The 12,562-nt window shown below is 47.0% G+C and overlaps 1 protein-coding gene across 1 annotated transcript in view; it reads left to right on the forward strand.

Moving 5' to 3' along the window:
- TNR (tenascin R) overlaps positions 1-8,114 on the forward strand; it is a 413,085-nt gene extending 404,971 nt beyond the window's left edge. The window contains exon 23 of the mRNA XM_019425567.2: positions 105-8,114. Coding sequence (XP_019281112.2) covers positions 105-224 — 120 coding nt within the window. The 3' untranslated portion in view covers positions 225-8,114. The remainder of the gene's footprint in view (positions 1-104) is intronic.
- Positions 8,115-12,562: the final 4,448 nt, after the last annotated feature.

Here is a 12,562-nt window from a genome sequence, read left to right on the forward strand (position 1 = left end):
TCCACATCTTGGATTCCCCGCTCCTGCTGTTCTCCTCCTTTTCAAGCTGGGTGCTCCCTCTGGAGGGAGGCGGTGACTGACATGCTCATCTGTCTCCTTCCCAGGGGATCAACTGGTACCATTGGAAAGGCCACGAGCTCTCCATCCCTTTTGTGGAAATGAAGATGCGCCCTTACAGCCACCGTCTCACGGCGGGGAGGAAACGGCGGTCCTTGCAGTTCTGAGCAGTGGGCGGCCGCGGGCCAGCTGACCTTCTCTGTCATCTGTTTGTATCTTATAATATGAAACAAGGGGTGGGGGGGTAAGAGTAATGTGCTTTGCAACATGTTAAGGGTGTTTGAGGAAGCAGGCCGCAGCTGCTCGTGGTTTCTGCTGTCCCGGGCCTGGCCCTCGGCCTCCATTCTCCCTCCCAGCCAGTCATCCGGAACCTTCCCCTCTTTTCCCACCAAGGAGGGAAAGTGTGAAATATTTTTTTAAAAGACCGATTTAAAGGCAAGTCCTGGAGTCAGATTGCTATGGCAACGGGCCTTCTTTTCCTGCCCTCCTATGAGTTGCCCTTCCCTTCCAGGTATCTGTGCTCTGGTCACTGCCTTGGATGGCCAGGTTCTCTCACCAGCCCACGGCAGAAGCCTCGGCACGAGAGCTCCGCCAACAGCTCCCCGTAAGAGGAAACAGATGAGTCTCACTGCATCCCAACAGCCCAAGTTCTTTTTAATGGGCCAAAGATTCTCATTTTCTGACACTCTTACCAGCCCAGTGTCCTATTACCTTCTGAGATCAGTGGCCTCTTTTCCAGCCCCAATCAATCCTGTGCCTACCGCCCTCCGACCCTTAGATGCCCACGGCCCCACGAGCCCAGCCACTGTTTGCTCTGGACTCTGGTTCCCAAGGCATTGCCCACACCTGGCCCTGGGCTGTACAGTGGCTGTGTCCCTGAGGGTCTTAAGTCACTGCCCCCTCTCTCGGGTCAGACAGACAGCAACTTCCTTTGTGGGTGAAAGGGGGAGATGGTTGTAGATTTAGTGCTTCGGAGTCACACAGTGAGGAAAGGACAAAAGAAGTAGAAATCAAGGCATCTGCCATTTGAGATTACAGGTCCCGTGGGAAACACAGATCCTACCTGGCTCTGTTTTCTTTTTTCTGGTCCTATGTGTCATGGACCTTTTTTTTTTTTTTTTCTGAATTGCAAACAGAAGACCTCGTTTCCATCTTCAGCCAGGCTCAACCTTAATGTGGGTGGCTTAATAAGAGTCAGAAGGAGAAGTTATAGGACCAGCCAGCCATTCCTCTGACTGATTATTCCTGGAAAAAGGTGAAATTCGGCGTGGGGGTGGGGGTGGGGGTTCTCTATTTTGGTCCCGCGGGAAATAGGAATGACCCCTTTAATGAGTTGACATCATGAGAAGCCTCTCTCCATCTTCTTTTATTATTCTGCCTTTGAAAGGAAAAATGAAAAGTGCCAGAGGAAATTACATCTGGAAATCCAAAGGTGAAAAGGGGAGGACTGTAGGCCCACCTCCCACGTTATGAGATGTGCTTCTCTTCACTACCATGATTTGATTTTTAAGCCCAAGAGAGCTGGAGGCTCTAGAAACCATGACCCCTCGACTTCTCCACATCAAATGTCAGCTGCAGCCATCCCTGTAGCATCCACCAAAATCCACACCCAGTGCCCTCGCTGCCTTCCCCCTTTCCTCTCCTTTTCCTCAAGGCCCCAGCTCTGTTTCCTGTAGTGCCTGCGTTCAGCCAAACTAGGGCATCTTGTTCCTTTCCCAGCCCGTGGCTGGAAGAGCCTGAAAGTTAGCATCTTGCTAATGGAAACAACTACACTGTAACCAAGCCCTGATCACCAGGGAAGGACAGCCCCTCGGGCTGCTGATCACACTCCTGGTGTCTTAAGGATGAAGTCAGCTGCCACCAGCGACAGGCTCTCCTTTAGCAGCCCTCCGAGGCCTCATGCGCTGCTCTGCGCGGACGTGACTGACAGACCCGACTGACAAACCCGGTGTTGAGAAATGGAAGTCACGACGCCATTTCTCAGTTCAGCGGGGGCTTCAAAAAGAACTAGGAGGAGGAGGAGGAAGGAGAAACAATCCTTTCAAGAAACCCATAAGTTAAAGGAGATCCAGCTAGAGAGTGGGACACCTGGCCATAGTATGGAGCATGCCAAAAGGAAGCTGGGAGCTGAGGCAGAGGTCCACCCCGGCCATCTTGTTGGCCCTGTGACATCAGGGAGGCTGTTTTCTCTCTCTGGGCCTCTGTTTCCTCTCCTGTTGAATCAAAGCTTAGACTAGAATGGCTACTAACTTCCTTTTCAGTTTTGATAGTCAGTAATGCTAGTTTCTGATCTGAAAATCTAAGTATAATTGGGCATTGATGAGAAAGCACAATTAAGTAATGAAAATTCACCAGAAGCCCTGCTTTATTGAAAGGAAGGAAGGAAGGAAGGAAGGAAGGAAGGAAATAAGGAGGGAGGGGGAAGGAAGGAAGGAAGGAAGGAAGGAAGGAAGGAAGGAAGGAAGGGAAGGAGGGAGGAAGGAAGGGGAGAAAGAGGGAGGGATGGAGGGAGAAGGAAGGAAGGAAGGGGAGAAAGAGGGAGGGAGGGAGGGAGGAAGGAAGGAAGGAAGGAAGGAAGGAAGGAAGGAAGGAAGAAAGGTTGGTTTAGAAGTCATAAATAAAACACACACACAAGAAAAAATTTTTCAGAAGAGGCAATGCCAAGTAAGAGGCTGAACTCATTTTGTGCATAAAAGCAGAGCCCAGGGGCCTGGGTGGTGCCCGTACAGCCTACCTCGTCCAGGAAACTGAAACAAAGAGCTTATGAGTCCTTGTGTGGTCAATTCAGGTGAAAGCCAAGAAGTATCAGTGGAAACCAAAAGCTGCCTTTCATTATAACCATTTTACCCTATGGAACATTTTTATAAATAGTATCAGCAGCAATGCCTGAATTCTTTTCAAAAACTTTTAAAGCAAGAAAGGGACTTCAAAGATTAACTCGCCCAACCTCCTATAAAAGATGTATAGATTCCTTTTATTAAATTGAGTGATTTTCTCACAAGCTTTCACCATTTTCAAGAGACACTGTGCCCTATTCTCTCCCCAAGACCCATGATCAACTAAACTGAAAGCTTCTTAACTTTACTCACTGATTCCTGCTTATCTCGTTCCTCCACATTTGTGTTCTTCCCAAAGGTGGGTCCAGTAAGCAATACTCACAAGGCACTGACCTAAGCATACCAGTTTCCCTCGAGGGACCCTCAAGGAATAGAATTGGACCCTGCCCAGAGGCTATTTAACTGCAGGATAAGGATTTAATCCCAATCCTAATTACAGGCACTTACAAACGGATAAAACGTACCAATGACTAGATCCAAGATCCAGACAGTTTTTCCTTTTTGCATTTCCCCATCAGATAAAGACAGTTCCCTACAGAGTAACTCACATTCTCCAGAGTTCTTTGGAGAGTAAAGGAGGTGGGTATAAGAGTGGGGGGAGGGCGAAGGTGGGGGAACAAATCTGTGGAAAACTCCTGCCTTTAGACTGGATTTAAGTGGAGGAGGGCGACTTGCTAAGTGTGGCCACGAGGTGGCGATCACCACCCCCAGCCACCATCTATAACTATGAAACATGGTGGGAGTTGAGGACAGCAAGCTCTTTGGGGTTTCCAGAAGAACTCACATCAAACCAAGATTCAGGAAAACCTGAAAACTGATTTGCACAGGAGGTTGAATTGTAAAAGAACAAAAATGGCAGCAAGGAAGTGCAGAGCAAACTTCCACAAATAGTTAAACCCACCGCGCCCCCACTCAGCTGCTTGTGAACTGGTAAGACACCTCCCACCCTCTTCCCTGGAAACCAACCAGCTCTCTGCACACTGAAAACTGTTATTTCACAGACAAACCTAAAAACCCAAGGTTGCCAGTGAGCTCCGTGCCAAACCAAACAACCCTCATCCCGTTTGTACTTTGAAAATCCCATCTCGGAACAGAGCTGTAGATTATGGGACACTAGGTCATTATGGAATCTTTTTCAAAGAGCTCATTTAAAAGCATCAGTTGAGAAAGGGTTTATGAGTTCCTCTTTGTCTTTTCCTCTGGAGAAAAAGTGGAACCTGGCAGCCGCAGATGCGCCAAGCTGAGGAGGCTGAAGTAGACTAGCCCGTGACCCAGACTTGCACGTATTCCTGGGCCATGAAAACAATTTTCTTCTTCTTCTTCTTCTTTTTTTTTTTTTAACCTCCCCCGAAATTTCGGCTCAGGAAGAACCACTTATTCGGGGTACATGCTTGCTTTCTATCATCAGACTCCTAGTCAGTCTAATTCCTCACTTCCATTTCTTTCCCTCCAAAGGGGGGCACTCTATTTGCATCTCACTGGTCCTAAAACTTTGAAAAGGAAAGATTCAAACCTCAGTTTAGTTTCAATAATCCCACAGAAGATGGAATAATTTGTTCATTTGCTTCAAACCGGCCAAGGCCGTGGGACCTCAGAGGCCTGGGGCGGGAGTGGTGAAGTTTGGGAGTCTGCCTCTTCCACAAAGCTCCAGATGCCAGGAAGTGGCCAACTCAGCTCCACCCAAACCTCCCTGGGTGGCCCGTCTTTCTCCAGGTGACAATGACAGAGAGGTTCTGCACTCAGGGAAGGCGACACACAGGGCTGGCTTCCGGGTTCTGCCTGTAGCTTCTGTCTGGCTATACCTCTGGGTCCTTTGGCCACATTCCTGAACATCTTTGACTAAATGTTGCCCCAGACCTTTGTCTCTCCCATAACCCCACCCCAACACAAATGTGACCGAGTCTCCCTCAACTGTAGTCCAGCATTGAGGTGCCACCAGGCCAAATGAGAATTCACAGACCAGATGAAACTTCCAAAAGCAAGTAGGGAAAAAGCTCTAGTGCGCTGGGAGTGGGTGTGTTGTGTACATTCAGGTCCGGTTTGAAAGAAGGGCTCTGGTTCACCCTAATTGTAGCCACATTAGATTTGCTTGTGTCCATTCTGTGTTCCTCAAGCCTTGGGAAACGGCTGGGAAGAAGAAAACACATAGAACATAATACAATACAATACAATACAATACAATACAATACAATACAATACAATACAAGCATATGGATGATTGGAAACTAAAAGCAAGCCTCTAGGGATGGCCCACAGTCGAAGGACAGAGAGCAAGTGTGAGGGACCCTGCTACAGGGACCCGCATCCTTGACTTCTGGTCTCACCTCCCACCAGAGCACCTGTCAGTTCACCCTTTTCACCTGAGGAGAAACTAAGGCACCAGAGGCGTACTGCCGAAGAAAATGAGAAGAGAAGGGCTCTCTTTGCTTGCTCAACCAGTCCTGCCTGGACCTCCTTCATGGCACCCACTGGCCTGATTTGCCATTTCTAGCATTTCTGATTCACGTTTCAAGGTCACCCCTTGCCTGAAGCATGACTTCATTGCACCTGCAGTATTTCATTGTCCAAATGTCCTTGGCAAACCTCACAGTCTTTGGACAGCGTTGCCTTTTCTCCAAACCGGAAATCCTCCCTCCCTCCCTCCCAAGCTTAATAAGGCTGTTGCCGAGTATCCAAATAACACAGCTCTTGTTCCTCAGACAAGCTCTGCCCCCTCTGTAGACTTGACAAAACAGCTCCTCATTTTCGACCGTGAGGCTGGGCTGAGGCTAAATTTCCAGCTCAGAAACATGTAACCCTTTTCAGTCTCACCAATCGGTTCTTACAGGTATTGGCATTGGTTCATTGGCACGGGGGGGCTCATGGGAGGTAGAGGAAGCATCCCAGAGGCTGGGAACACCTAAGCCACAGAGAGGATTTGGGTCCGGATGTATGGCCAGGAGGCAAAGCACAGATGGGAACTATTATTTTCTTCCTATTCCTGGTTTAGCACCCTCAGGGACACCCTGTGTTGCTCTGTAACACCGGATGCTAATGTGCTCAACACCGCCTTTAAAAGGCAAACGTTGGGAACATACCTTCAGAGCTAGAGAGGACTGGAGGCCACCTACCCTGGCCGTCTCATTTCATACTTCCGGAAACAGAGGCCCCGAAAGGTTAGGCAACCTGCCCAAGGTCACACAGCTAATCAGTAACAGAGCTGAGATCCTATCCGGCAGAGGCCTTTTAATATTTCTCTCCCCAAGTGAAGACCAAGAGACATGGCATTACTGCACTCCTACTACTTTCCAGATACTGCGCTAGGAACTTTACATATGTCACTTCATGAAACCCTCACCACAACCCTGACTCAAGTTTAACCATTCTACAGATGAGGGAATGGAGGCACAGAAAGGTTTGGTACCATGCCCAAAGTCACAGAGTCACTAAAGAGAGCTATCATCAGAATCTCCCTAATTCCAAAGCCCTTGTTTTTGCTACTTCAGAAGGCTGCCACCCCTTCTACTTGTTTAGCCTCACGGCCGCCATCTTGGATTTGTTAATGTTTGTACAAAGGGGCTTATGATGCCACTTCCCTCTGTCTTTTAAGAAAAGGGAATTCTTGAGTTGTTTTTGCCACATCCTCCAGGGGACCTTTAACCTTACCGTCAGAAGTAAGAAGCATCCTAACAGCTTTTTCCTTTTCTTTTTTTTCCTCTTTTTTTTTTTTTTGTTTGTTTTTAATTGGGAAGTAAGAAAAAGATTTACAGCAAGTCGGTAGCAGACAGAAAAGACCAGGACACAAGCACTATTTCCCCCAACACCACTCCTTTGGGAATATAGTGGCCTCTTTCCCACCCAACTTTAGAAGAGTAGGAAATTCCAGAGTCATTCTCCTCAAACTGGGAGGACAAGATTGGCAAGACTGGGGAGAATAAATACAGCACATGTTCCCTTGGGCACCAGTTTCACTCCAGACTTTTAGAGGAAAGGAGTTACATGATTCATATATTGAAACCAATACAGACAGTATCAAATGCAGAAATCCCATGAATCTTTAGGTTCAAATCAGCAGGCTGCAGACTGATTTGGGCTCTTTCCTCCCAGACTTTCATGGGTACAATCAAAGTGTCCCAGGGTTGTGGTGAGGGTCAGTGAAAGCTTTGGGGAATGAGGCTCGAAGAAGGCAGGAGACTAATGTTACTTATTCCCCTCTTCCCTCATCTCTCTACTGTGTGGGGTGGTCTCAGAGGACAGTTAGGTACAAACTCAGCTCTCTCTGCCACATTAGGGAATTTAGAAGGAAATTAGTACTTGGTAAATAGTATTTTTGGCTGCCAGGCCCAAACTCCAGAAATGAATGCCTTCCTCTTAATTGAACGCCACTTATGTATAAAGGAATAGATTTCCCCAAGACAGAACTCTGAATTTTATGGTCCTCTTCCACGTGGAGGCTGCAGGGGCAGCAGAGATATTTACGTGTTAGATGCAGCAGACGCCATGGTTTCTACAAAAATGGCAGCCAAGTAAGTGCCCACCTACCTACCCCCTTTCCCTGCCCATGCCCTCTAGGTTCACACCCTGGTCCCACAGACTCAAGGCTCAGAATCTGGATGAGTTACTATTAATACCACTGACCCCTCCTTCCTATCCTTCACACAGACACAGCCATCCGGTCATTCTTCCCTCGGTTACGCCCCAGGCCCATAGGAACCCCTGGGTACCCTGAGCAAGTCACTGTGACTTTGAGGGAGCTGTTATCTTGGGCCCGGGGAACCTGAAACCCACCCTGGTGGTCTCTAGATCGTTGTCCTGAGAAACCATAAACACCAAGTCCTCCGATGCCCTCGAATTTGAGTTTGTCGTTTTAACCTTTAACAGCCTTTTCAGGTAAAAATAACAACGACCAATTTACCGACTTTGTAGCTACGCTGTGCTCGGGAAAAGCATTTGCTTCAAAGAAAGATGGGAAGAAAGAAAGAAAAAAAAAACCAAGAAGCAAAAGGGAGTACCTACTCCTCAGGCGATGTACACTTTAATGAACTGAAATAAAAATAAAAACAGAGGAAGGGAGAAGAGATACCAACTTGCCCCATCCTTTCCTGGCACTGTAGCTCAAAGACTGGAATCTCCACTTGTTAACCATTGTTAACTAGTATTTTTAGTCCTGATTGCTTTTAGCCTCTGTATAGTTCCTTTTTTAAACACATTTTCTATACGTCAATAAAAGATCCTGAAGGAGTGGTGTGCATCTTCCAAGTCCTGTGGGGAATTATGGAGGCATGCCTTTCTTAATGACCGGCCTGCCTTCTTGGCTCTGGGCCTCCTCCCCTCAGCGTTTACCCACCACTGCTACCAAAATGTCTTCTCTGCATCACCCTGTTGTGTTGGCAGCTGTCATCACTGAAGGTCCTGCTACTCCACCTGTGTCCCTTGCCTTCCTTGATCCTATTGTCTCACTGTAGCCTCGCCTTCTCTACCCTCCTCTTCCCGCCACCTACCCTTCCTCCCTCTGCCACTGTCTCTCTCTCTTTCTCCTCTGCCTCCACCCAGTCTGAATTCTTCCTCTCACCGGTTGCTTTCACCCACAGAAAAGGTCCCTGACGAGTGGTCACTTTTGCTGGATGCCCCAGCATCACCCAGATTGGTCCAGGCTATGGTTTGGAGCCCTCGATCAGCCACAAAGACTGACTTGCTGTCCGGTTCCCTCAACCCTGGAGCGCCCAGTGGTAGTAGCCGCATCTCCAAAGCTCTAGTGCCATCTATGGGCACTGGCGGAGAATATTTAATCGTCTTAACTTGCCCAGCCTGTCTGCCCTCAGTAGCTGAGTCTCCAGCTCCTGTGACCACCTGCCTCTCAGGCTTGGTCACCTGAAAAACATTCCCCCTTTCCCTCCCTTGAAAATGAGTGCAGTGCACATTGTGAGATCAACTCTCACCTCCAGGTCATATAGGTAACACCCAGCCAGGTGATAGCCTGGAAGAGCAGGGGTATGAGGGAAATTTCCATCGGGCTCAGTTCCACAAGAACACAAAGCAGAAGTGTAGAGACAATAACAGAGCGTAGTTGGGGCCCTGAACCCAGACAAGCCCTCTCCCCCACTCGAGGTGGAGGGGCATTCCAGGAGACTACCTGGGGGACAGTCCACCTGGCTGTGTCTTATGACAAGAGAAATTACCCAGGGGGGAAAGGTGAGGAGGGAACAATAGCACGAATAAGAGTCAGAGGGCATTTCTTCTGGTATTTTCTAGGCTCCAGCAAGCCTCTTCCCAACCCTGGGCCATGTAAGAGACAGGGACAAAATCCCAGCTTCCAGCTACATGGCGGTCTCCCACTGAAGCTCCTGCCCTTCCCCAGCAGCGGGACGGACACTTTTGCAGCCCATTCCCTGCGGCTCATTTCCTCTTCCTCCATCATTTCCTAAAATACAGATTTCTGTGATAGCAGCAAGAGAGGCCATTTAAAAACAGTCACATTTCCTGGTCCCGTTTTAAACAAGCCGCCCCGGAAACCCATACCTGAGGACTGACCATTGTAATGTGCAGATAAAACCCATCACCTGAATCTCGTTCCTGCATGTTAAATGGGCAACGGGAACTAGACATATACAGTGGAACATAAAGGAATTTCAGTCATTAGTATTTATTCCTGAGGCAGCTGAATGCTAACATTATGTTTTCACTTAAATGAGTATGATTCACCCATTGCTTAAGACCTCTGGGTGCATTTACAATGATCTGAACACAGATTTAATTATTGCTGTGTTGTGGGAACTAAGGACTGCCACAGGGAAAATTAAAAGTGGATTATTAAGCAAGAGAAATGTTAGCAGCATTAGTAATCAGTGCAATTACCAAGAACCCAACGTAAACACAGTAGCGTCTTCTCTCCCGTGATGACCCGAGTGGCCCTGGGGACATGTGCCTCAGCAGCCACCTCTTTACCTGTCAGCAGTAAGACATCATTAAGAAATAAGGGCTCCTGGGACCTGTATCTCTCCTCTCATGTGATATGCACACTACACTTCACTGCCCAGCCTTTCAAAGAATCATAAAAAGGACATGTATTAGACTCGTAAATCCTCACATAACAACGTCTCTTGTTCCTCTTCTCTCATCTCCCCACATGAGTTCATTGAACACCTACCACGGACCAGGCCCAGCACTGGCTCTGGGTGGACAGGGACGAAAGCCTGGTCCTTCCTTGAAGAGACAGAGTCTCTTTTTGCCTCATTCCATTTCCATCTACTTGCACCACACTCCCTACTCCCCAGCCCAGATAGTCCACACGTATGTGGATGAAGCCCTTCGCGTCAAACATTTTAAAATAGGTTCGAGAAAATTTTCCAAATTTATGTTTCCGTGTTCGTGAGGAACGGAGACGAGATGTACAGTAAAAGAATTCAGTTAATTAGGAGGAGGGTTGTCATTTCAATATTGACAATATTCTTTTTTAAACCTAGGCCTATTTCAAACACTTCAAATACTAAGAAAAGTGGCAATTAAGGAGCTTTGGATTCAAAGAGAAGCTTTTTGAATCCAAAAAGCTCACAGAACATTCTCAAAGGACTGATTACTATAGAATCTTCCATGGTTGGGAGAGCAGAGGGGAGGGAGGGCATTCCAAAAGGCTCTGATACTTTAAGATGTTGATGCCCTTTAATGCCTTAAATGAGAAATGCTATATGATCAGAGATCATGGCCAAACACTCATTCATAGCTTGTGTGAAAGCTTTGGGTCTACTCTTCATGACAAACAATAAGCCCTTTGGAGGTTTCTGGGAAATAAGCGTAAATAACAAGAAATGCAGCAACAATTATGAAAATTTGATATGCTAGCTGTACAGGAAATTTAAAGATCCAAGAAAAACAGTGAGAACGATGAAAAAATGTATAAATTACGTCTGTGCCCAGGCAGTACCTGGCGTGATTTGTGACCCACACTCACTTTTTATGACTTTTTTTCCCCATAAATAAAACCCACAGAGGAATAACCAAAACTTATATTTACAACCAAAGCTACACGGAAACAATGACAACCTGGGTTGTTATGAAAGACAACTTGGCTGACTTATTGACACCGGAGAGTGAGGAATCACTGAAGAAATCAAGGTGGAACCATCTGTCCTCCTCTTCGACCCCCCCAACCCCCATCTTGTGCCATTTAAAGACCTCGAGAGGTATTCGTGTAAATTTAGTCTTCAACATTTCTCTTCCAAAGAAACGACCTGAATTTTAACTCCATTTGAAACATCCATGCTTGCCACAAGGCAGGGTTTTAATACAGCAGGGCTATTGGCATTTTGGTCAGATGGTTCCTTGTTGTGGGAAACTGTCCCGTGCATTGCAGAGTCCTTAGCAGCGTCCCTGACTCCTCCCCGCCACAATCCAGAGGACCACCACTGTCCTACAACCAAAATATCTCCGGATACTGCCGAATGCAGTTTTGCCCTGGGGTGGGGGACAAAATCTCCCTCAGTTAAGAAGACAGTGAGTAGGGAGATTTATCACGAAAATGAGATGACTTCAATCCAGAGATTGTTGAAGCAACATTTTAAGAACCCAGCTCATTTCAATCCAAAAGACAAAAGAGCCCCCCAAATGGAACACTGCTGTAGCTTTTCTATTGAATTTTTCATAAGAGTTTCTAAATGTTTGGAAAGCATGTGTCTGTGTCTTATTTGTAGTTATTTTGTTGGAATCACTCTTGGTATTTTGGTGGTACGAGATTAGATTCCAAGGTAGGGAGGAGAATTTATAAGACGGTGCTTTCAGGAGATGAGAGGTTGACCCTGGTTCAATTTGTCATGGCTGTCCAGGAATCAATTACGTTTCAAATCAAGGGTCACTTGTAAATTAGATCTTTCGGCTCTGTTGCTTCACCTGATGGACAATAATAAATGGTGTTGATTGTTTAAGATCTCTAAATACCTCACAGTCTTATACGGCCTGAGATTTCTTTAGAAAAAAAAAAAATGAGATCAAGGGTATGTTAGTCACCAACGACAGGAGGAAAGGAAGATGTCCCAAAATTCTGCCTAGGTTCAAGATTCTTATCAACTGAACAAGGAAAGCCAGTATCATTGCCCGTGTCCACAGGAGACTGTGGATATCAAAGTCACATGCCTAAGAGAGTGCTCCGTGATGTTAGGGGAAGCAAAGGGTTAACTTCTCACACACACACACACACACACACACACACACACACACACACACACATACACACACACACACACACACACACACACACACACACATAACCCACCCAGAAAACTTTGCGGCAAAAGAAGAAAATAGATAGCTGTCCATGAAAGAAACCTACTGCCTTGCCAGCATGGGGCAGAGGACACCCACCACTGAACCGCTTTACCCAGCTCACCATCCCAAACAAGCACTTCCAGGACCCAAGAAGGGGGATGCAAGGAGGGATGCCATTTTTACTTCTAGCATTTTCAAAAGACTCGCAAGTTTGATTTTTCTTTCCTATTGTCCCAGCCATGCCTGTGGCACCACTTGGCCTAGCTTTGTGCTCAGAAAATGTTGTCATCGTAGTGTATCTCCATAAAGTTCTATTAGCTATGAAGGTCATCTGGGAGCAGGAAAGAGTCAACGTGCAAGTGTGACTGGCCACAGTCACCCTCACATTTGCTTCTCCTGGTCAGATGGGAGGTCTCTGGTTCAGTCCTGAG

This window comes from Panthera pardus, unplaced genomic scaffold, assembly GCF_024362965.1.
Source record: "Panthera pardus isolate Hobbes unplaced genomic scaffold, ASM2436296v1 HiC_scaffold_21, whole genome shotgun sequence".
NCBI lineage: Eukaryota > Metazoa > Chordata > Mammalia > Carnivora > Felidae > Panthera > Panthera pardus.